The sequence below is a fragment of the Rana temporaria genome, chromosome 5 (assembly GCF_905171775.1).
Source record: "Rana temporaria chromosome 5, aRanTem1.1, whole genome shotgun sequence".
In the NCBI taxonomy this organism is placed as follows: Eukaryota; Metazoa; Chordata; class Amphibia; order Anura; family Ranidae; genus Rana; species Rana temporaria.
This window is the reverse complement of record NC_053493.1, coordinates 26410479-26436143: the sequence shown is the minus strand read 5'-3', so window position 1 is coordinate 26436143 and position 25665 is coordinate 26410479. Positions and strand designations below refer to the sequence as shown.

Here is a 25665-nt window from a genome sequence, read left to right as displayed (position 1 = left end):
CAGGCGCCTACTCTGTCCTCCCCTAATGTCTTCTGGGAGACTCGCATGTCCCAGAGGACAGCAGGGACCTGTGGGTTCGCATAGCGCGACTCGCACATGAGCAGTAGGGAACCAGGAAGTGAAGCCGCAAGGATGGTGACGGCTTCGGCATCGCGGGCGCCCTGGACAGGTAAGTTTTCTTAATTTAAAAGTCAGCAGCGGCAGTATTTGTCCTTTCCCCTCTGTACAAAACTAAAAGTTTTGCGGTTGCCTAGTCTGTAAAAAAAAAAGTCAACAGCTACAAATCCTGTAGGTGCTGACTTTTATTAAATGGACACTTGCCTGTCCAACGATCCAGCTTCGTCCTCACCTGGGCTAGTTCTTCACTAGCCTCCAGCTTCCCTGTGTCTGCGTCCTAACTGGGCAGCCGGTTGTGTGACTTTCGGCTTTACAGCTTACTGCGCATGCTCGAGTTGCACTGCGCATTGTGAATGATTAGTCATGCAGTTTTCTGGGACCTGCACTGTACGTAACTTGCTTCCAGCTCTCTTCTGGCTGTGGGTTCCATTCCAGTGCTAGATTATACCTGGTTGGGGGGTGCATGTGGCAGGTACTGTCCTGTCATTTCCCCTAGAGACCAGTTACACAAGAAGTGAGCCCAAAACTGAACTGCATATTCCAGATGAGGTCTTACTAATGATTTGTACAGGGGGGCAAAATGATATCTCTGTCTCCGGAGTCCATACCTCTCAATACAAGAAAGGACTTTGCTCACTTTGGAAACCGCAGCTTGGCATTGCGTATTGTGTCTTTGCAAATGGAAGCATCACTGGTCAGGAAGTGGGTTTGACTGCTCGAGTCTCAAATCCTTTCAGATGCCACGTGACCATACGCTTCACTTGAGTTAAATGTTTAAGTAGCTTCTTGCTACATCATGCATGTTTGTGACAGCAAAGAGGGTGGACTGTAACACCCACAGACTCACAGCATGGTGACCAAGCTGTCATACAGGGCTTTCAGTCTTTAGTGACGATTCTGAGCTGCCAGAATGGGCTACAGATCATGTGACCACAGTGACAGCCAATCGGGGATTCATCAGGAAGTCCATGTCGCCTCGTAGGTGTGAAGATCTGACTGGTAGATGAGAGGTGGGGAACACAGAAAGAGGTTAAAATTATGATAAAATGCCTGAGCAATATAAAACGGTAAAGCCCCACTGTCCTGGGGCGTTCAGGCGCCGCTGTCCTGGGGCGTTCAGGCGCCGCTGTCCTGGGGCATTCAGGCGCCGCTGTCCTGGGGCATCAGCAATTTTAGATTGTCCAAGCCAAGGTGACATCACTCCATCTCATTTCTGGGAGCTCATTTAATTCGGCAGATACTGAAATTGTACACTGAGCTGCGTGTACTCGGCTAAACGTGCAGGCAGGTAAGAAAATTGTATGCAAGGGAGACATAGTGGAGAGAATTTACTAAAGCTGGAGGGTGCAAAATCTGGTGCAGCGTTGGATCTAAACCAACCAGTTTTCAGATTTTATAGTCAAAGGTTAATTGAACATGCTGGAATTAGAAGCTGAATGTCTACCATGCACAGATGTACTGGCATCCGAGTGCTCTAGTTTTAGTTAATTTCCCCTATTGGGTCTTTTCTGCATTAAAAACCCTACCCAGTTCTCTGGGCTAAATAAACCCCTTCCCTTTATGTTATGGAGAGGGGAGGTGTTCTGTTGTTCAGCAGGTAAGACTTTCCATGTAGCAAGAGCACTGTTGTCGTCTCATACAGGAAGTTGGGTGCTCACTGGATTTCTGGCAGATCAATGGGGCTTTTTCTGTACTTGCAGCGTTTTAAAGAGACCGAACAAGTTTTTTTTTTTTTTTTGGAGAAGATGTACTTAATTTTATACTTTAATGACATAGAGCGAGTGTCGAACTCCATTTTACCGCAGGTCGTATCAGCATTCTGGTTGCCTTCAAAGGTTTGGTAGTATCTGTAAAGCTTCGTACACACCATCAGATTTCCATTGGACAAAGCCGAGGAATTTTGTCCGAAGGGCGTTGGCCGTGATCTTGTTCTGCATACAGACGGCAAAACGTCAGCCAGCAAATACGAAACTACGTGGTTTTTCAGCTCTTTAGTTGACACCCTTTGGGCAACTTCTGCTAATGTGTTATGGTTAGCATTGCTTCTGAGCATGCGTGTTTTTACTTTGAAGTTTTTTCCACCGACGGACTTGTGTACACACGATCAGATAATCCGACATCACACATTTGTTGTCAGAAAATTGGGGGGTGGCGTGTGTGTGTGTGTGTGTGGGCAGGGTTTGGGGGGTGGCGTCTGTGTGTGTGGGCAGGGTTTGGGGGTGGCGTGTGTGTGTGTGTGTGTGTGCAGGGTTTGGGGGGTGGCGTGTGTGTGTGTGTGTGTGTGGGCAGGGTTTGGGGGGTGGCGTGTGTGTGTGTGTGTGTGTGTGGGCAGGGTTTGGGGGGTGGCGTGTGTGTGTGTGGGCAGGGTTTGGGGGGTGGCGTGTGTGTGTGTGGGCAGGGTTTGGGGGGTGGCGTGTGTGTGTGTGTGTGTGTGTGTGTGTGGGCAGGGTTTGGGGGGTGGCGTGTGTGTGGGCAGGGTTTGGGGGGTGGCGTGTGTGTGTGGGCAGGGTTTGGGGGGTGGAGTGTGTGTGTGGGCAGGGTTTGGGGGGTGGCGTGTGTGTGTGTGGGCAGGGTTTGGGGGGTGGCGTGTGTGTGTGGGCAGGGTTTGGGGGGTGGCGTGTGTGTGTGTGGGCAGGGTTTGGGGGGTGGCGTGTGTGTGTGGGCAGGGTTTGGGGGGTGGCGTGTGTGTGGGCAGGGTTTGGGGGGTGGCGTGTGTGGACAGGGGGGGGGGGGGGCTGCCATCTGTGTTTGCATACAGGGTTTGAGGGGGCGCTGTGCATCAGTCCCAGCTGGGCCCTGCCTAGAATGTGTGCAGGGCAGGGATCTATTGGAGCGATGATCTGCAGAGAGGAAAGCCATCTTGTAATTACAGAAGCCTTCTGTAATTACAAGGGACAGTGGGGAGCGGAGGGCGTGAGTCTGAGGTGATGGAATGGAGTTTGGCCATGTTCTGGCTGAAAAAAATATCCCTGGTTGCGAGGGCCACGTGATTTGTCCCGGGGGCCTTGTATTTGACACGTGTTAGAGGGTATATTTTGTACTTTTCTTCTCGGTTCCTCTTTGTTGGGTGCCATTGTGTGCTATTGAGCGCAGGAACATGGAAGTGTGAATGTACTTGTCTTCTCTGTAGTGACGTGATCACATTCACCTCACTTTCTATCTAGCAATTATTTCCCCCTCTTCCTATTCACCTCACTGCTGTAGATTCACTGGGAGTCTATTTCTGGGCCTGTCATTACTGTATAATTCAGCACAGACTCCCGCCCACCCCCTGGAAGGAACGGGCCCGAGCGCCGCTTTCCCCTTGTCCTGACCCAGAGATCTACACTTATTTTTTCCACTTTGGTGTGGGAGTTTTCCTCACACAGAGCGTCAGTAAATGGTGTTTGTTTTCTTTGTAGGATCTATAAATACGTCTCTGGATACACAGCTTTCCTGTCAGCTATTCTTAAAGTAGAATGGGCCGCATGAAGAAAACGCTTCTATATATAATCCACGGCTTACTTGCCTTTTTTATTGAGCTGGTGCTGTGTGTGGAATGTTGATTGTAACATTTTGCAGGAGTACAACTGCCATCTGGGCTTGTCAACAACTTTGATGAAGCAGTAAACCATTTTTAGAAAATGTAAATTTAATTTTTCATTTAAATAACACGGGGGAAACGGGTTCATATTCGAGTAGATCCATATTAGAGTTGTATTCAATCTTTATAAGTACGCAGCTTTTATTTGAAAGAATACCCGCTTATCCTACCATGAAGGTGGAAAGGGTGGACGCAATCAGATCTGCATCCACTACCCCCACCCCCCCCAGCTTTCAGCACTGTCGCACTTTGAATGACAATTGCACGCTCATGCAACACTGTACCCATGTGACATTTTTATCATTTGTTTTGGAGAGGGATAGAGCTTTCTTTTGGTGGTATTTCCGGCGTATACCGCGCACTTTTTTGCCCTGAAAATCAGGGCAAAATCATGGGTGCGCGATATACGCCGATACCCGCTTTCCCGTGCCGAGTTTGAATACTGCGCCGACATATACCGAGCGCAGTACATTCGTGTATAGTCGGCCAGTCTCGGCTCCTCTCGCGCTGACGTCCTGGACGTCAGCGCGATAGTGCCCGACCATTCACGAGTGTACTGCGCTCTGTATATGTCGGCGCAGTATTCAAACTCGGCGCGGGGAAGGACGCCGGACCCGACGAGGACACCCGAAGCCGCAGACAGACGCCGGACCCGACGAGGCTGCCGATGGACGCTGCGTAAGACACCAAAACTAAGTACAAAAAATATTTTTTCCACAGGAATTTCGGGCAACTTTAGGGGTGCGCGCTATACGCGGTAGCGCGCTATACCCCAATAAATACGGTAATCACTACTGGGTTTATATTTTGGCTTGGCTAAACCCCCAAAAATCATTTTGAGGCACAAACTTTTTTTTTCTTTTTTTTCTTGGTTATAAAATTTTGCAAATAAGTAATTTTCTGTATTGCTGATGGGGCTCCGCTGGTGGGCATTGAGTGACGGCGCTGGTGGGCATTGAGTGACGGCGCTGGTGGGCATTGAGTGACGGCGCTGGTGGGCATTGAGTGACGGCGCTGGTGGGCATTGAGTGACGGCGCTGGTGGGCATTGAGTGACGGCGCTGATGATCCCTATGTGGATTGCTGCTTACTTGCTCTCCTCTCACGCGCTGTCAGCTTGAGGAGATTACTGACAATTACCGGCAAATGCTGTTTGTGATCAGCTATGGTTGGCCCTTTACCCCGATCGATTTGAGATCAGCTGTTTCCAAATACGCGCCATTAAAGCGCTCCCGATGCGTACCCTGGGGCCACGTGGAGAGGCAGGGTTTTAGGAGATGCCCTCCTGGAATTGTGCGACCGCACTTTAGTCGCCATTCAGCTATAGTATAGTCGGCAGGAGGTTAAGAGGGAGTTGTCATGGTCTCAAAATGTTTTCCAGTGGAAAAAAAGTGCAGCAGAGGCTTTCTGTTGTCGGCTGATCCACTTCTGATTGGAGCAGAGCGAGGCCGATAATAGTTCCATGTTTGTGTAGAGCAGACACTGACAGACCCCACTCTGCTGTGTGGGTGGTCTGCCTCTGATATAATCTGCCAAAATTTAATAGGACGCATTTTTTTTTATTTATTTTTTTGCAGGTCTGATTGGAACCCGGAGATAGGCGGGTGAAACAAACACAAATCTGTTTATACCCACAAGGTGTAGGAATGCATGGACCTTCTGATCGGGTCCACATGGACCTGATTGGATCGCCCATGTGACAGGGCCATTAGGAGATTGAACCAGGCTGGAATACTCTTAAAGCCGTATTAAAGGATAAGTTCACCTCGAGTAAAAAAAAATCTTTAGGAGCCTATAAAGCATTGCACCCGCTCACTATATATATTCTTTTTTTTTTTTTTTTTTATCTACTAATCTGCATGTGGCAGTTAGTTATCCGACTGGTCCAAAACTGAGCTGATTGATTCATTAACTTAATCTTTCAGTAAAGGTCCTCAGTAGGGCTGCAACTAACGGTTTTTATAATCGATTAGTTGGCCGATTTATTGTTTTGATTAATCTAATAATCGGTTAATAACCTTAAACTGTAATTTTGCTGCGATTTGCATTTTTTTTTGGGCCAATTTGTTGTTGCGCAGATAAAAAAACACAAATTGCCACAAAAACGCATTACATGCTTTTCTGCAGCTTCTCCATGGAAGTACAGTATGTTGAACCCCCCCAAAAAAGGCACGTTTTGCGTAAAAGAAAAATAAGTCCTTGCCCTTTTCAAATACGCAGCAGCTGAAAAAAATCATGGATGTGAAACCATGTAAATGAACTGTAGTGTGTTTCTGCAAAATGCACAGAGGTGTGACCCAGGCCTGAGATGTTTAGTAACATAATGGGGGTTAAAAAAACAAATTTTTACAAAAAGAGAAAATAATCGCTACTGTAAGGAGTTAATTTTTTACTGTGGGACAGTCAAAGTAATTACAGTAGAGATTTGCTCTTTTTCTACTATAAAGGGCTAATTTTTTTTTTTTTTTTTTTTAACCCCGTTATGTTACTGGCCGATTAATCGATTATGAAATCGATTAGTTGTTTCGGCCCTAGTCCTCAGTCTGATGGCCAGCATTATTCAGCTCACTTCCTCTGCCCCAGGTTGTCCTGGGCCTGGGCCGCCCCCTAGTTGTCCTGGGCCGCCCCCTAGTTGTCCTGGGCCGCCCCCCAGTTGTCCTGGGCCTGGGCTGCCCCCAGGAGAAAAGCATTGCGGCATGTGTACAAAACTGTCCGGCTTCCTTTACATTTGGGGGGGTGAAAACGGCTCAACTGCCTATTTTTATCACATTCCCCAACCAAGTGGTAGCGAAGCCCTAAGGGCCGGATTCACGTACAGCCGCGTAAAATTGTGCGGGCGTAACATATCTGATTTACGTTACGCCTCCGCAACTTACACGGGCAAGTGCTGTATTCTCAATGCACTTGCTCCGTAAGTTGCGGCGGCGTAGCGTAACTCGGCCGGCGTAAGCCCGCCTAATTCAAATTTGGATCAGGGGGGCATGTTTTATGTAAATGTACTGTGACCCGACGTGATTGACATTTTTGCGGAACGGCGCATGCGCCGCCCGTGGAATTTACCAGTGTGCATTGCTCCAAAGTACGCCGCAAGGACGTCTTTGGTTTCGACGTGAACGTAAATGACGAACAGCCCCATTCACGGACGACTTACGCAAACAACGTAACTTTTTCAAATTTGGACGCGGGAACAATGGCCATACTTAACATTGTTACGCCGCACTTATGCCTCGTATAGCAGGGGCAACTATACGCCGGGAAAAGCCTAACGTAAACGTCGTAACTTTACTGCGTCGGCTGCGCGTACGTTCGGGAATTCGCGCATCTAGCTAATTTGCATACTCGACGCGGAATTCGACGGAAGTGCCACCTACCGCTAAAAAAAAATGCAGTTAAGATCCGACGGCGTAAGAGACTTGCGCCTGTCGGATCTAATCGATATATATGCGTAACTGATTCTAAGAATCAGGCGCATAGATACGACTGGTCGGATTCGGACTTACAACGGCGTACATGGCGCTGCGCCGTCGTAAGTCCTTTCAGAATCTGGCCCCAAGTGTCTATTCCTGAAAGTGATATCTTAATATGGAACAAGTGTTTCTTTTGGATCGGGCGGTTTAATAAGCTGCGGTTATTATATTGACTTTCATAATTGGAAACTAATGGTCCTTCCCAACAGATCTTGTGTATGGTAGTCTGTCTTTCTGACTGCCAATGACAGGTCTTAAAATAGAATTCCATGCCTGCTAAGTAATGTCGGTTTCTTTTTAGCACACCAATATCTGGTAAAAGCGAGTTGCGTGACTCGGGCTGTGAATTGAGATTGCCTAGAACTTCAGCTGTCTCTGTAGTTTTAATAGATGAGCTTTACACTGACTGTAATAACTTCTGCTTACGTTTTCATTGTATGCTGTGCTTAATTTTCCCAGGTTTATCATGTAGGGTGCTTTTTTTTTTTTTTTTTTTCTTCTCATTTTGTTTTTGACTAAATTACTTTCTTTTTAAACTTCATTCATTTTTTTCCCTCTTCTCCATTTTCTACAGCCTTTAGAAATTCCTGATGGACGTCGAGCTCCATTACCTTCCACATATCGCAGCAGTAGCACGCGCAGCATCGACACTCAGACGCCTTCTGTCCAAGAGCGAAGCAGCAGCTGCAGCAGCAACCATTCCCCGTGCGCCTCTCCATCCTGTCCCCCTGAGTCGCAGGAGGGCAGCCCGTGTTCCACAGATGATCTGCTCTTTGACAGAGACAAAGGTGAGTGTAGCGGCAGACGTCACCCCCCCCCCCCTCCCTCCTGCCTCTGTCGCCTGTGTGCCGCTTTCACCTGTCCGTCCATTGTCATTTTACATAGTTCATGTCGTCTTCTGCCATTTTGTGTCACTCCATGTCTCTTTCCTTGCTTTGTGCTTCTATACAAATATCTTCCATAGACTTCTTCATACAGGGGAATTTAGATTGCCAAACTAACATTCAACCTGTTGGCTCTCTATTTACCTCGCTTTGGTAGGAGACATAGTGCAACCAGACCACTAAATCATGGAGATTTCATAAGCTTGATTTCCTGGATTAGTGTCTTTGGTGTGCTTGTTTTTCTTTAGGTGACAGGGACTCTTTAATCCATACTAACATAAATGGCCAATTTCTGTCTCTCTTAAATTATTATCTTATATGGCTTACTGACCAAAGAGAAATTGTTGTTGCAAAGCCCGGTACGTAGTAATCGCTTGCCGCACGCGTAAATTATATGATGTCGCAGACTTTTAGCGGTGATATCAGAATGATGCCTGCAGCTACAAACATTCAGATCGTCTTTTAGAGCCAACGATTCCCTTCACCATAAGAACGATCATATTGCTTCAGCCACTTGAGGGGCATTACAGGCAGCAGGAGGGGACATGTCGGTGTGTTTTTTATTTTAATATGTATTATTTTTTACAATTAATTATATTTATTACCTATTGCCTTTTTTTTCTTTCTTAGCCCTGTTGGGGGCTTTGGTGGGATATCAGGGGTCATAACAGACCTCTAACATCTCACTTTTGAGACAGAGAAAGGGATTAAGGACACAGATTCCCCAGTCCCTTTCTCAGCTGCACTGGAATTGAATGGACTGGAGACAGAGGCTCCTATCCATTCATAAACTGAAGCATCGTAAACACAGTTTACGATGCTCAGTCATATGAATGGACAGAGTCAGTGATCACTGACTCTGTTCATTCGGAAAAGGTAGGAGCCGGGTTTAGCGGCTCCTACCGCCGCTCTCCATCCTGACAGGGAGCGGAGGAGGACATGGATGGGGACACAGATCGCGGAGGGGGGGAAGCAGCAGCACGGAGGGGGGACACTGAGCATGGAGGGGGAGAGCAGAAGGGAGGACAGCAGCAGCACGGTAAGCGCCACAAGGCGGTACTAAAGCCCGCAAATGAAGCGCCGTGTCTGCAATCTTTTGATTGCATGGACGTGGCACTTCCCATAATGCACGTGGCCGGCACCACATAGTGCATTTGGTAAAGGATTTTTTGAAATTTAAAAAAAAAAAAATTTCTTAAAGGAGGGGGGGCGGCGCCCCCTATGGACGGGCCGCCACTGGTCAGTAATGGAGGGATTCCTTCAATAACTTGATAGGACAGTGCTGTGTGTGCGTTTTGTTTTTAAACCTAGGAATATTTTTTTTCCCTTCTGGCTGTGGGAATGTGTATTGCCATGATGTTGATGGTAGATGATATTTAGCTCCTGTGGAACAATTTGTTGTGTTTTCATACAGACTTTGATGAAGGATGCACTCGCTGGTAGACTCACACTGTGGCCCTCGAACGGTAGTGATCCCTACATTGGGGCATTTGGGTTCTGCCTGACTGAGTGGAAAAGTTTGACTCTGTGCCGGACATGTAGTAAGGAAATCTTGCCGGTGCTTTGTTTGACAAGTCACACCTCTAGGCCACACAACACCTCACATACCAGAGTGCTGACTTCATTGGCAGCTCCGTTCCTGTGAACAGAATTCATCCCTTTGTGCCACCGATTGTTTGTAGAAACGGCGCTGTGCCTTCCAATGTACACACAACGGGTGCCATATCAACTGTCATTCGCTTTTGTTTAAACGTTACAATTGCTGCTGAACCTGTTCATACGCTCAGCTGGGTAAGGATGTCGGTTTGTGTTGCCTTCTATATATTGTCATAACTAGAAAAACACAGAATAAAAGGGAACATGTAGCCTGTCCTTGCAGAGCAGTGAAATCATTTAACCACTTAAGACCCGGACCATTATGCAGCTTAAAGACCTGGGCAGTTTTTGCGATTCGGCACTACTTCGCTTTAACTGACTATTGCATGGTCGTGCGACGTGGCTCCCAAACAAAATTTGCGTCCTTTTCTTCCCACAAATAGAGCTTTCTTTGGTGGTATTTGATCACCTCTGCGGTTTTTATTTTTTGTGCTATAAACAAAAACAGAGCGACAATTTTGAAAAAAAATGCAATATTTTTTACTTTTTGCTATAATAAATATCCCCCAAAAATATATATATAAATTTTTTTTTCCTTAGTTTAGGCCGATACGTATTCTTCTACCTATTTTTGGTAAAAAAAATTGCAATAAGCGTTTATCGATTGGTTTGCGCAAAATTTATAGCGTTTACAAAATAGGGGATAGTTTTATTGCATTTTTATAATTTTTTTTTTTTTTTACTAATAGCGGCGATCAGCGATTTTTTTTTTTTCGTGACTGCGACATTATAGCGGACACTTTGGACAATTTTGACACATTTTTGGGACCATTGTAGTTTTCACAGCAAAAAATGCATTAAAAATGCTCTGGTTACTGTGAAAATGACAATTGCAGTTTGGGAGTTAACCACTAGGGGGCGCTGAAGGTGTTAAGTGTGACCTAATTTGTGTTTCTAACTGTAGGGGGGTGGGTCTGTAGGTGTGACGTCATTGATTGTGTTTCCCTATAAAAGGGAACACACGATCAATGACGGCACCACAGTGAAGAACAGGGAAGCTGTGTTTACACACGGCTCTCCCCGTTCTTCAGCTCCGGGGACCGACCGCGGGACTCCAGCGGCGATCGGGTCCCACGGTCACAGGGCTTCGGACCGGGTCACGGGCGCGCGCCCACGACTGGGCACTTAAAGAGGATGTACGTGCTTGTGCCCAGCCGTGCCATTCTGCCGACATATATGTGCAGGAGGCGGTCCTTAAGTGGTTAACCACTTTTTCCAGCTGCTGTTTAGCAAGGAGATGTACCCGGTACTTTGGGTATGGGGTCATGTGATCGCTCCCTTTTACTCCTACATGAACATACTAATATTTGTTTAGCTGTTCAGCAGTGCTGCGTGGGGTAGAGAATCTGCTGAGCCCTGTGTAGGCTCCAAACCTTAACAGGGCCACCTTTCCGATCTTGGCGGTTGCAGCAAAAGTCATGTAGGTGCAGCTTGGCAGGGCAGTGGTTAAATGCACTCCCAACCCAGCAAGGGTTCACTTTAACATGAAACCACTTGTAGAGGGAAAAACGTATTTGTCGGTTATTTACATTACAAGAATTTAGGCAATCTTCATTGCCATGTCTATAGTCTAAAAAGTACCTGTGGTAACAATAGCACTGAAATGCAGGTACAGTGGAACCTCGTTTATGAGTAATGCGGTTAACAAGCATTTTAAATAACGAGCAACTTAAAAAAAAAAAAAAAAAAAATCCTGACTCGGATTGCTAGTGTTGTCTCGCAACATGAGCAGAATTCAAGCTAATGGGGTCTGCAGTACTGCATTTGGCCAGAGGTGTGGGGGGGCGCCGCTGACGCTCGGAAAGGTCTCGAGCCGTTCGGAAATACTCAGAATCACTCGTAAATACTCCGTTCCTTAGTGTTTTCTCAGGGTTTTTGAGATCAGCCGAGTTTTTTTCCGAGGCTCTCCGGTGTAAACCCACCCCCCCCCACCTCTGGCCGCATGCGGTATTGCATGCCATAGAAGTCAATGCAGAACAAATTATCTTTGTTTCCATTAACTTCTATGGGGAAACTTTCTTATATGCTAGTGCTTTGGATTACAAGCATTCTCCCGGAACGGATTATGCTCGGAATCCAAGGTTCCACTGTAATATGTGATCCCTATGAATACCTGTGTGTTTTTTTAATTCATCCCAATGATAGACCCACCGGGTCTTATCCTCTAAGCAGGCCTGAGAATAAGCCCCACCCCCGTACTACATGTATATGAAGTATTTAAAGGGTCACTAAAGGAAAAAATGTTTTTAGCTAAATAGCTTCCTTTACCTTACTGCAGTCCTGGTTTCATGTCCTCATTGTTCGTTTTTGCTTTGATGTGGCTGTAAATCCTCTCTGTTCTGGACACTTCCTGGTTGTCTGTTTCATGATCACCACAGTACTGGGAGATTTCTCACTGTGGTCACTAATCAAGGAGGTGTGATTACTGTGTGCAAAACGAAACTGGATTGGTGCTGAGGGGTTTTAGACAAAGCATCGCTGCCCTCTATTGGCTCTTTGTCTCTGTACATCAGAGAACCAGGAAACAACAGCAAAAACGAAACTAAACTGTAGGTACATTATATGATTGATTTTTATCTATTTTTAATCATTTTTAAAAGGAATCAGTTAACTATTATGTCTCTATACCCTGTAAACAGTCATTTCAGCAAAAAATAATTTTTCCTTTAGTGACCCTTTAATTTGTGACAAATTATTGTAATTGCTCTTATGGGAAAAATATGGGTTTATATTGGGTGTTGGCTGAGAATTATTACTCTCTATCAAAGTTTAATTTCTCTTAGTGGACTCCCAAGTCTCTCTCTGCAAAAGCATGTACTTGCCTATCCCTCCTTCACCTGTACCTACTGACATCTTCAATCCCCCTGACCAAGAAGTTCTGTGAGAGTATGTCTTTACCTGTTCCCAATTTCCTGTAGGAGCACCTCCTTGCCTATCCCCAATCTCCTCTACCAGCAGTCCTGGGGGAGCACCTCCTTGCCTATCCCCAATCTCCTCCACCAGCAGTCCTGGGGGAGCACCTCCTTGCCTATCCCCAATCTTCTCCACCAGCAGTCCTGGGGGAGCACCTCCTTGCCTATCCCCAATCTCCTCCACCAGCAGTCCTGGGGGAGCACCTCCTTGCCTATCCCCAATCTTCTACACCAGCAGTCCTGGGGGAGCACCTCCTTGCCTATCCCCAATCTCCTCCACCAGCAGTCCTGGGGGAGCACCTCCTTGCCTATCCCCAATCTTCTCCACCAGCAGTCCTGTGGGAGCACCACCGTGCCAATCTCCTCCACCAGCAGTCCTGGGGGAGCACCTCCTTGCCTATCCCCAATCTTCTCCACCAGAAGTCCTGTAGGAGCACCTCCTTGCCTATCCCCAATCTCCTCCACCAGCAGTCCTGTAGGAGCACTTCCTTGCCTATCCCCAATCTTCTCTACCAGCAGTCCTGTGGGAGCACCTCCTTGCCTATCCCTAATCTCCTCCACCAGCAGTCCTGTGGGAGAACCTCCTTGCCTATCCCCAATCTTCTCCACCAGCAGTCCTGTGGGAGCACCACCTTGCCTGAGCGAAAACAGAAAAAAGGAAAACTGACTTTTAAAGGTTGTCAGTATAATCCCAAATAGAAAGGGAGGAACGGGCTTGTATTTAATTTAAAATATATAATTTATTTAAATTGCATTTAAAAACACATATTTTAGGAAAGAAGTTTTTTTTATAAATGCATGACATATCTGAGAGTACACTGTCTCAAACAAGAGAAGAGATGAGGAAGCTGAAACGGGGACGTCGTATGGATGGCCTATGAGACTAGGACGCCAGGTGGTTCTAGATCAGGGATATGCAGTTAGCGGACCTCCAGCTGTTGCAAAACTACAAGTCCCATCATGCTTCTGCCTCTTGGGTGACTTGCATGTGGCTGTCAAGAGTCTTGCTATGCCTCATGGGACTTGTAGTTCTGCAACAGCTGGAGGTCCGCTATTTGCATATCCCTGTTCTAGATAGAAGATGCCTTCTGGCTTAAAGGCCAAGCATACGAAACTTGAATATTGGCGGCAATGGATCGCATGCGTTGTCACCCATTTGTATTTAAAGCGGAGGTTCACCCGCTCATGACCCTTTTTCCCCTTAGCTTCATGCTCGTTTTGTCTAGGGGAATCGGCTAGTTGTTTTAAAATATGAGCTGTACTTACCGTTTACGAGATGCATCTTCTCCGCCGCTTCCGGGTATGGGCTGCGGGAGCGGGCGTTCCTATTTTGATTGACAGTCTTCCGAGAGGCTTCCGACGGTTGCATCCATCGCATCACGATTTTCCGAAAGTAGCCGAACGTCGGTGCGCAGGCGCAGTATAGAGCCACACCGACGTTCGGCTTCTTTCGGCTACTAGTGACGCGATGGATGCGACCGTCGGAAGCCTCTCGGAAGACTGTGAATCAAGAAGGATCGCCCAGTCCCGCAGCCCATACCCGGAAGCGACGGAGAAGATGCATCTCGTAAACGGTAAGTACTGCTCATATTTTAAAACAACTAGCCGATTCCCCTAGACAAAACGAGCAGGAATCTAAGGGGAAAAGATAAAAAAATATATAATTGGGTGAACTCCCGCTTTAAGACAGGCCATTAATTATGAATGGACCCTAAATGTACCGCAACGGATTTTAAAGTGTATAACTTTTTTTATTTTTATTTTTTCAACCGGACTTGCCACAGCACACAGTGTGTATTGTGATGTGTTGGGCTCTATTGTGCAATGAATTGGATGGCAATGACAATGCATGACAAAACACCACACACAGCAAGTTCATTGAAGTGGTTGTTAACCCAATAAAAATAAAAAAAACCCTGCAAGACAAAGGCAGGTGTGAGGCAAGTTGGAATTTGCTTGCCTCACATCGAAGCCCCCCCCTCCCCTGGGACGGCGACATCTCTCCCGGTGGTTACTTCCGGGTATCGCGGCTCCAGGGCTGTGATTGGCCAGAGCCGCGATGACGTCACACCTGAGCGTGAGCCACCGGTAACAGCTCACTTTTTTTCCCCCTTGGTGGAAATTACAAGAAGCTTTGTCCCCATTGATCAATCTGTCCTGAGCAATAAATGTGAAAAATATATCCACGCTTCACGTAGCAAAGCAACCAGCAGCTGTGCGCTATAACCCAGATACCGGGCACAGAAATAATAAAGTGCAGCGCTAGAACAATAGAGTGCAATTCATGAGACTAGCACAATGCCTGTGATATGTGCAGACAACCAAGTTTATAATAAAGTGAAATTATTTAACCACTTGAGATCCCGCCTGTAGTATAAAGACGGCCACAAGGTAGCTCTCAATTGCCGAGAGGACGTCTTTAGACGTCCTCTGCTCCTCCGGTCAAGGGGGGGCGCATCACTGAGATGCCGATGCGCGTGCCTGGCGGCCACGATGTTCGCCAGGCGATCGGCGGTTAATCAGACAAGGACGTGGATCTGTGTGTGTAAACGCACAGATTCACATCCTGTCAGGGAGAGGAGACTGATGCTGTGTCCCTTGTACATAGGGACACAGATCGGTCACCTCCCCCAGTCAGTCCCCTCGCCCCCTAGTGTTAACCCCTTCCCTGCCAGTCACATTTGTACAGTAATCTGTGCATATTTATAGCACTAATCGCTGTATAAATGTGAAGGGTCCCAAAAAATGTGTCAAGTGTCCGCCATAATGTCGCAGTCCCAATAAAAATCGCAGATTGCCGCCATTACTAGTAATAAAAAAAAAAAATACAAAAAATAATTCTGTCCCCTATTTTGTAGGCGCTATAACTTTTGCTTATTGCGATTTTTTTTTTTTTTTTTTTTTTTTTTTTTTACCAAAAATATGTAGAATACGTATCGGCCTAAACTGAGGAGAAAATTTTTTTTTATATATTTTTTGGGGGATATTATAGCAAAAAGTAAATATTGTGTTTTTTTTTTTTTCAAAATGTTCGCTCTTTTTTTGTTTATAGCACAAAAAATAAAAACCGCAGAGGTGATCAAATACCACCAAAAGAAGGCTCTATTTGTGGAGAAAAAAGGACGCCAATTTTGTTTGGGTGACACGCCGCACGACCGCGCAATTGTCAGTTAAAGCGACGCTGTCCTGGAATTTCACCTGGGCAGGAGGGGGGATATGTGCCCAGTAAGCAAGTGGTTAAATATCAATAGTGTAAAGATATCTAAGCCCTGGTTCACACTGGTGAGATTTGACATGTCAAATCGGCGGCAGTTGCCGGCAATGGCACCGTCCTAATCAGCGCGCCGCTGCCTTGATTTCAAAAAGTAGTTTCTGTACTACTTTTTGCAATTTCGGCCCGCGATTTACATTGACATCTGAGCAGAGACCTGCACAGATGTCTCTGAAATCGCGACTGACAAGCGGGAGTGAAATGGTGCGAGTTCAGCTGAACTCACACGGCTTCAATCCCACAGCCCAGTGTGAACCTGGGCTGAATGTTAGAATCTAACAAATCTCACCCTAGGTAGGCACACATTCCGAGTTGAAAGTATTCACTGGTTCCTAGGCACAGTATGATCCCACTGGGGGTGCCGGGAATGCAGTCAGTACCAGTTGCCATTTTATTATTTTTTAATCGCATTCATATTCTCGTTTTCTCCATTTTGAAGACTTTAGTCCCAAAGTGGTGAAAATATCCAATTACATGTATAAGTCATGTCCTTGATCTATACTCCTTTTGACAATATTGTTACTTTAGTCTCTATACTGTATGTATACCTTTTAGCCCCAGGTTGTGCTGGAGGCTCATACTATGTACTGTACTGCCTTTCAATAAATTATTTTGAAACTGAAAAAAAAAAAAAAAAAAAAAAAAAAAAAAAGAATCTAACAAATCTGCAGTGTTTGCATTGCATGTGAAAACTATTGTGCAAACAGAAAAAAGTTCATATGCAGCTGAGTTCATCGGAAAGAGTCCCATGAAGGGAAGGTGCATTAGAAATGATGATCAAACACTTGGCAGCGTTGGGCCTGTCACCACAAACAAAATGAAGCCAGCGACCCCCCCTACACACACACACACACACACACACACACACACACACACACACACACACACACACACACACACACACTCTCTCTCAGGAAGGACACAAAGTGCTTGCTTGGCTCAATGATCCACTGAAAAGAAATCCAAACTTCTCTCCCCAGCATCCTTGGATAGTAGGGGTGCAACGGATCAAAAAACTCACGGATCGGATCAATCCTCGGATCAGGAGTCACGGATCGGATCATTTTCGGATCAGTAAAAAAAAAAACACACACACAAGACAAAAGTTTTGTCTTTTTACTTTTTTTTTTTTTTTTTACTACTAATGGCGGCGATCAGCGATTTTTTTCGTGACCGCGACATTATGGCGGACACATTGGACAATTTTGCGGCCGTTACAGTGGGGAAAATGGTAATTACAGTGTTACTGTTTTACTAGTGTGGGGGCAATGTTGGCTATGGCTATTATTAACTAGTAAAACAGTAACACTGTAATTGCCATTTTTGCCACTGTAATAATAGTCATAGCCAACATTGTAATCAGTGGGAAAAATGGCTATACACACAGTGTTACTGTTTACTAGTGTGGGGGCAATGTTGGCTATGACTATTATTACAGTGGCAAAAATGGTAATTACAGTGTTACTGTTTTACTAGACCGAGTACATCAGTACAGTGAGTCGGCTAATGGCTATTAAGCCATTAGCCAACTCACTGTACTGATGTACTCGGTCCGTCTCGCTGTACTCAGGTTGCATGCAGAGTCAGCGGCGCAGCGCGCTCTTGCAAAATAGACAAAATCCACGAGCAGAGGGAGGGGTGATGACGTCAGCGCGCACCACCGCCGAGTGTACCAAGATGGCCGACCGCTCCGGAGCTAGGCCGAAGCCGCGGTCTTTCCTAAGGCCGCGGCGGCGGTGCGTTCCGCGGATCGCATACTGTGCCGATCCGAACAGGTTGACCCGTTCGGATCGCGGATCGGGCACGATCCGTTGCACCCCTATTGGATAGTATACACCAGGAGGAGGTTCACGGCTGATCAGGCCCGTCTCGAGCAATGATGTGCAGCTAACACTGTAGCGAGTGCATGGAGATGGGAAGTGGTGGGAAAAGGAGAGAGCAGCAGTGCCGACATCAAAATCGTGTTCTATGATCAGAACACAACGGCATTTGTGCTTTAGCATTCTAAATGTCACTCAGTTAGGTTTTAGATTTAGTTAAAATGTTGAGACGTAGCCTTTCAACCTCTCTCTGATCCTAAAATATATATTTAACCGCTTCAGCCCCTTTTTGCTATAATAAATATCCCCAGAAAATATATAAAAAAACAATATTTTTCCTCAGTTTAGGCCGATACGTATTCTACATATCTTTGGGGGAACAAAATTGCAATAAGTGTATATTGATTGGTTTGCACAAAAGTTATATCGTCTACAAAATAGGAGATGGTTTTATGTCATTTTTATAAAAAAATGTTTTACTAGTAATGGCGGCGATCTGCGATTTTTTATGGCGGACACTTTTGACACTATTTTGGGACCATTGTCATTTATACAGCAATCAGTGCTATACAAATGCACCGATTACTGTGTAAATGACACTGGCAGGGAAGGGGTTAAGTGTGTCCTAGGGAGTGATTCTAACTGAGGGGGATGGGCTACAAGTGACATGACAGAGATCACTGCTCCCGATGACAGGGAGCAGTAGATTCCTGACATTTCATCAGGCAGAACAGGGAAATGCTTGTTTACTTACATAGGCATCTCCCTGTTCTGCTTCTGGGTCTTGCGATCGCGGGCCACCCGGCGAGCACACTCGCAAGGTGGCAAATTTAAAGGGACGTACCTGTATACCCATTTGCCTGCCTGTGCCATTCTGCCGACGTATTTGTGCATGCGGCGGTCGGCAAGTGGTTAAAGGAGAAGTGCAGCCAAAGCTTGTTTGGCTGTACTTCTGTGGATCCCAGAAGTCTGTTCTGCACTCCTGTGACCCAGTTTTGAGGCGTCTGTGGGCTAAAGCCTGCTGTCCTCCATAGAGCTATTCTAGACTCTTGAAGGAACCTGACCATATGGATCCCCCCTGAAGCTTGGATCGGCACCTGGCTCTGCCTCTCTGCAATCTGCCAAGAGCCTGAGCCCGCCTCCTCCACAGCCCAACGCTCCAGTGAGCTCTGCAGGGGCAGAGAGCTGTTGACTGACGGTCCCGGCTCTTTACTCAGAGCTGAGGGGGAGAACTGAGTGATCAGCTGTGTTTGATCGCTCAGGTCTCACTGCAGATCCGGCAGGGGGGGGGGGGGGGGGCAGACACATCGGATTGAAGCTACATCCACCTAGTGTGAATTTTGTAAAGCCCATACTTCTCTTTTAACAGTTAAAGTGATACTAAAGGTTAAAAAAAATAAACATGTCATACTTGCCTCCGCCGTGCTGCTCGTTTTGGGGTCCCTCAGCAGCTGTCTCGGCTCCTCCCCGTATCGGCTAACCCTCCTGGGAAGTGCTTTCCCAAGGGGGTTACCGTGCGGGCGTACTCCTGAGTCCAGAATTTGCGTCCATAGACACGAATGCCGGACTCGGCCCTGGCACTCAGGTCATTGGATTTCGGCCCGGTCTTCTCTGCTCTTCATTGGCTAGATAGCAGCGCGAGCCAATGGCTCGCGCTGCTATCTAGCCAATGAAGAGCAGAGAAGACCGGGCCGAAATCCAGCGCGTTCTCGACGTGGGTCTTTCGAGGGCTCAGGTAAGTAAACCGGGGGGGCTGGGGGGCCTGTAATTATCCAATGTTTTTTCACCTTAAAGTGGAGGTTCACCCTATAAAAAATTTCTAACACTACATCCAGCACCGTGCTGCATATAAAATGACACTGACCTTTATTTATTTTTTTCCCGTAGATATCGTTTACACGTGGAATTCCTATTGACCTGCCAATCAATTGGCATGCTAAACGACGGCGCACACAGCGCGTCACGACTTCTCAAAAGAAGCTCGGGTCGGCTCTATTCGGCGCCGGTGCCGAATAGAGCCGAGCTTCCTTCGGGAAGTCGTGACGCGCTGTGTGCGCCGTCGTTTAGCATGCAAATTGATTGGCATGTTAATAGGAATGCCCACTCCCGCGGGATTCCCTACCCGGAAGCCACAGTGAATTCCATGGGTAAACGATATATCCAGGGGGGAAAAAAATAAAGGTCAGTGTCATTTTATATGCAGCACTGTGCTGGATGTAGTGTTAGAAATTTTTTATAGGGTGAACCTCCACTTTAATGCTTAGGAAATAAACAGGGAAGGTTTACAACCCCTTTAAATGAATTGACTGCACAGAATTATTTTCTGTTTTCAAATTTTACAGTTTTGGGAAAAGATTTTCAATAATTTTTTTTGTCAGGCCTTTTCCACTCTGCCTAACAATAGCAGCGTTTTTCTTTCCTTTTGTATGTCCTTTATGTACTTTTACTAACCGTGATCCTGAAGTTTTCAGTCTGCTGTATGCTTTCACTGCTTACTTCCCCTGCCTCTGCTTTGCATTCTGGATGTGATCCAGATTGTGTTTTATTTTCTCCCTTCCACCTTTTTCTCTCAATAGGGATGAGCACAAAACCAAATGCCTAACACTGAATCTCTAAGCGTTAGATGACGAGGAAGCGTGCTCTCAATCACTAGTAATATCACTGTTTAAATTTTCAGACAGTGGGAGTAGCTCACCGCTGCCCAAGTACGCCTCCTCTCCCAAACCAAACAACAGCTACATGTTCAAACGGGAGCCCCCAGAGGGATGCGAGCGCGTGAAGGTCTTTGAGGAGATGTCGTAAGTAGTAACCTCTTTGTCTGCTGGTGGCTTCTGAGTGGTAAGGCAGGCTTTGGCCACACCGTACGCCCTCTGTCTGCGACGGAACTGCTGCTCTGTAGTTCTGCTGCAGACAAAGCGCCTGCGGGGTGACGTTTATTTTGTTTTTTGCTGCAAACTTGTCTTCTGTGCTTACAGGTATACTCCAGTCATAGAGGGGGAAAAAAATGCATTGATGCTAAGCAGACACAACTGCCATCTGAGTTGCTATAACTTTTTCATTGGCGTTCATCATCTGCGTCAATTTAAACTTTTTGCGAAATATGTTTGCCATTGTTTTTATTGTCTGAGCCTGCACAAGTGCAGGTCGTTGGGATCCCTGGCTCCAGCTTCTCTTTTTCTGAGTAAATTATAATATCAATCACATAGCAGCATTACACAAACATTTGACAGGGGGCTGCAATCGCACACCCACAAGTCTCTCTGAAATCTGATAGTTGGCTGCGTAGTATTTTTATAAAGCTTAGGCTACTTTCACACTGGGGAGTTGCGCCGCCTGCGGCAAAGTGCTGCTATTTTTAGTGGAGCTTTACCGTCATTTTTGCGGCGCTATTCAGCCCCTGGCAGGCGCTTTTAACCCCTGGTAGCGGCCGAAAAAGGGATAAAACCGCCGGCAAAGCGCCACTTTGCCAGTGGTTCACGGCGGCGATGCCCATTGATTTCAACGGGCAGGGGCGCTTTCGGAGCAGTGTATACACCGCTCCTACAGCGCTTCAAAGATGCGGCTGGCAGGACTTTTTTTTTCGTTTTTCAACAAGCTAGGCGGATACATGTTAGAACCAGTCACAATAATAACATCTTATTCTGTTAACACATACATCAGTCCCCTAGATCAGTGTTCCAACTCCAGTCCTCAAGGCACACCAACAGGTCATGTTTTCAGGCTTTCTATTATTTTGCACAGGTGATTTGATCAGTTTCACTGTCCTAGTAATTACCACAGCCGTTTCATCTGAGGGAAATCCTGAAAACATGACCTGTTGGTGTGCCTCGAGGACCGGAGTTGGGAAACACTGCCCTAGATTAACCCAAAAAAATAACCACGAAGAGACCCATAATATTTTCTTATTACTTTAACTTATCAAGGGTTTTCTCCCCCTCTTATTATCTTACAATCCGGGGTTACCTTATACTGGCTACCCCTCAACACGAAACGCCTGCCTAATGTCTTAACCCCCTTATCCCCTCCTCCAAAAAAAAAAATAACACCCCACCCCTCCTCCCCCAATCCAAAAAAATAAAAATACATTTTAAATAAGAAAAAAATAAAAAAATTTGAGCATCCTGCCAGCGCATCGCTCCAGTGTGAAAGCCCTCTGGCTTTTTCACTGGAGTGAAAGGTGCGGCTCTTTCAGGGAGCTTTGCAGGCGCCTTTTTTTTAGGGCTACAATGCCTGCAAAGCTCCTCAGTGTGAAAGTAGCCTTAGGAACTGGGCAGCAGTCCACTGATTTTAAAGGACAAGTTCACTTTTTCTAACATGTTACATCTGTATTCAGGATGTAACATGCTACTGATGCAGCACCCCCATGAGTCCCCATTATGACAGTGGGCCAGGGATCTTCTCTCTGCACCTGCTGTCACAATTTTTTTCTGAAATGTGGCCATGCATGGCTCCGCCCACCCAGCCACATCATTCATTCAAAGTTTGGTGAATGAGAAACTACAACTACCAACAGCCATTGTCTGGCGGCTTGTAGTCCTCCAGGTGGCTGTTCCTTCAGTGATGTCACCGGCTGCACGTACAGTAACTAAACGGTGCACGTTTAGGAGATATTTGGATTACGTATAGGCAAGACTCATTATAGGCTTACCTAGAGGTAAAAGTCAGAGATGGGAGTTTACTTCCACCTTAAACCATATTTAAAGGGATACTAAAGCTTTTTTTTTTTTTTAAACAAACATGTCATACTTGCCTCCACTGTGCAGTTCATTTGCACAGAGTGGCCCCGAACGTCCTCTTCTGGGGTCCCAAGGCGACTCTAGTGGCTCCTCCCCACAAGAGCTAACCCCCTCTGGGAAGCTCTCTCCCGAGCAGGTTACCTTGCAGGCACGCTCCCTTGTGATACACTTGGCAGCCATAGCCGCCAAGTGTATGACTCGGCCCCGGCGTGCCGCGTCATTGATTTGATTGATAGCAGCGGGAGCCAATGGCTGTGCTGCTTTCAATCTAATGAAGCGCTGACTAGAGCTCAGGGAAAGCATCGCAGGATCGCGCCCAAGGAGATTCAGGGCACAGGTAAGTGAAATGGGGGGGGGGGGGGGGTGACTGCAAAGTGTTTTTTCACCTTCATGCATAGGATGCATCTTAAGGTGAAAATAACACAAAGCTTTGCAACCCCTTTAAATTGATTTGTAAATAAAAAATAAACATTTCCTATACTGACCTGAACCAAACCTCATTTTCTTTGCTCCCCTGCCGGAACTCCTGGCTCTTCTGTTTAGTACCCCTGCGGGAAGCCGCTTCCCATGAGGACACTTGTGCACGCTTGCTCGCACTCGAGCCCTGTTGCTGCATCCATTGAAACAGACAGCTGGACTCTGACACTGTCACTGGAGTTGATTGACAGGAGTGGTAGCCAATGGCTCCCATTGCTTTCAGTCTGCCTGATGAGTACGTCGCTGGATCTGCCGCTGCTCTTGTGCATGTTGCTGGATTGGGCTCATGTAAGTATAAGGGGGGGGGTTTATCGGCTCACACAATTCCTGGCAGGATCAGTAGTGGTTTTTATTTTATTTTTTTGTTTTTTACCTCTCAAACAGAACACATTTTCAATATATATTTTTTTTAAATGGCACATGACCAAATAAAATAATATACTTTTAAAGGATAAGTTCACCTTTTGGAACACATTCCACCCATTTTTAGGGTGTAACATGTTCCAACATCTGCAGCCTCTCCCCCACTTCCCTCCTTGTTACAGCGAGCAGGGGATCCTCTCCCCGCACCCGCTGTCAAAATTTGAAACCAGTGTGGGCGTGCAGGGCTCTGCCCACACAGCCATGTCATTCATTCAGCTTCCTGTGAATGAATAGACTACAAGTACTGTCAGCCATTGCAGCTGATGGCTTGTAGTCCTCAGTGAACTACAAGGGCGATGGTGAGCGCTCTCATAGTCCTTTGAGCTCTCGGTAAACTACCTGACCATACGAGGTCTGGGCAGAAAGCTACCCCGAGACTGCAGGAGCCTGACATTGCACCCACGATCTGCTGATCGCAGGGGTGATGCTCTGCAGGCTCCATAGAAAAATAAATGCACAATTTTTTTACCTACAAAAAATGTGCTTTTATTTTTTTCAAAAGATGAATTTATCCTCAACTTTTACAGTTGACTCCAATTGGGCCGATTGTGCAGGGAGGCTCTGGAGCAGTGGGACTGTTGACTGTGTTCCACACATTGTCTTGTGGGGATATCGTTACATTTGGAGTCTACATTTAATAAATACAGAATATATGGAAGATGTTTTAACATCAGAATTGACTTCACCATCGACATTACAGCAACATTTATAAAGATTCTCCTTCATCTCAGTGTGCTTGTGACTTTTCTCATGGCGATATCCCATCCAGATTGATGCAATGGTTTTGTCTATTCCTCTCTTCAGGTCTCGTCAGCCAGTCCCTACCGCTCTCTTTTCATGTCCTGACAAAAACAAGGTTAACTTCAACCCCACGGGATCGGCGTTCTGTCCTGTAAAGCTCCTGACCTCCTTGCTCATTACTTCGGACCTGACCATCAAGAACCTTCAGACCCCTGTCCCGAGCTCTCCTGTGACCATTGAGCACCTAACATCTCAGGTCTCCAATTCCTCCTTGACCGATAATGCCACCAGCACCGTAGACAACACTGAAGCCAATGGCCAAGACTCCTCTCAAGAACAGCAACATGGTGGGGAGAGACCGGCCGATGATCAGTTATCACGGTCTCCTCCTTCTCCCCACAACCATGTTGTCATGTAAGCTGGGCAGAGCTGGCCTCTGCCGTTCCTGAGCTGTCTAGAAGCCAGACCAACAACTTCTGCATGCGGATTGGTTAACGCTGTCTGATCCTTATTGTAACAGAAAAGTACTGCTTAGCGTCAATTAATCACATCTGCCAATGTCTGTCTGGGGCTGGGACCAAATCCCCCCCCCCCCAATCAAAAAAAAAAAAAAAAAATTCTGGTTTCCTCTTTCTAGATGAAGGTAAATTTGTGCAGAAATTTTCACCAGTATCTCTGAATGATTTCATTGTGGACTATGCATTTTGCAGTTTGTCTGAACAGGTACATTTTTGCATTCTGTTATCAAAGCATAAAATAACCTCTTTATAACCACAATCCAAAAACATCTAAAGCTAGTGTCACACAGGTGCTTTGCATGTGGCAGAGGGGACCAAGTCCTGGTTTCCAGTGGTGAACCCAATAGTAAAATGCAGACAAATCTCTGGGATTGACGAAAAGAACCCTTTCCACTTTTCTCAATGGCATCTTGTTCCAGACTTGCATCCCTCGGCTCATTAAAGCGGAGGTCCACAAAAAAACAAAAACAAAAAAAAAAAAATTCTCCTTAAATTATATGTAGTAAACTTAAAAAAAAAAAAAAAATACTTACCAGAAAACCCTGTTGCTAGGCAGTCTTTCTAATCTGCCACTTCCTTCTCCACGGAGCTCCTCGTTTTCTTCCTCCCTCACGTTGCCTCCTGGGAAATGGGGCGCGCTGACTTCTGCGACCTGTGTCCCAGAAGACAGCCAGCCATTCACAAAGCGCAGTAGGAAACGGGCAGTGAAGCCGCAAGGCTCCACTGCCTGTTTCCCTTAGTTAGGATGGCGGTGCCGCCACACGATCTGAAGGACAGATCGGCCTTGGGGGGGGGGGCAGACATTGCGGGCTCCCTTGACAGGTAATTGTGTGGTTACAAGTCAGCAGCTACAGTGTTTGTAGCTGCTGACTTAAAAAAATAAAAAATTGCCGCTGGAACATCGCTTTAACTTTAATTGAAGAGCTTTGATCTAGGTAAAGCCTGGACCTTTATATGAAATGGTCTTAAGGCAGTCTAGGTAAGAGAGGCACTGTTATCAATACTGATGTGTTTAGGTATCTGTAGCAGCATGTCCTTTCTGTCTTCTGTGCATCGGATAT

The 25665-nt window shown here is 46.3% G+C and overlaps 1 protein-coding gene and 1 non-coding gene across 2 annotated transcripts in view; both read left to right on the top strand.

Annotated features, from left to right (window-relative positions):
- The window catches only part of GLCCI1 (glucocorticoid induced 1), a 123145-nt gene extending 98085 nt beyond the window's left edge, over positions 1-25060 (top strand). Inside the window, exons 6-8 of the mRNA XM_040352277.1 lie at positions 7741-7954; positions 20387-20507; positions 24150-25060. Of these exons, the coding sequence (XP_040208211.1) occupies positions 7741-7954; positions 20387-20507; positions 24150-24504 (690 nt within the window). The 3' untranslated portion in view covers positions 24505-25060. The remainder of the gene's footprint in view (positions 1-7740; positions 7955-20386; positions 20508-24149) is intronic.
- On the top strand, positions 498-628 carry LOC120942123. Its single transcript, XR_005749917.1, has one exon. It is a non-coding gene; the product is annotated as a small nucleolar RNA SNORA54 (small nucleolar RNA).
- Positions 25061-25665: the final 605 nt, after the last annotated feature.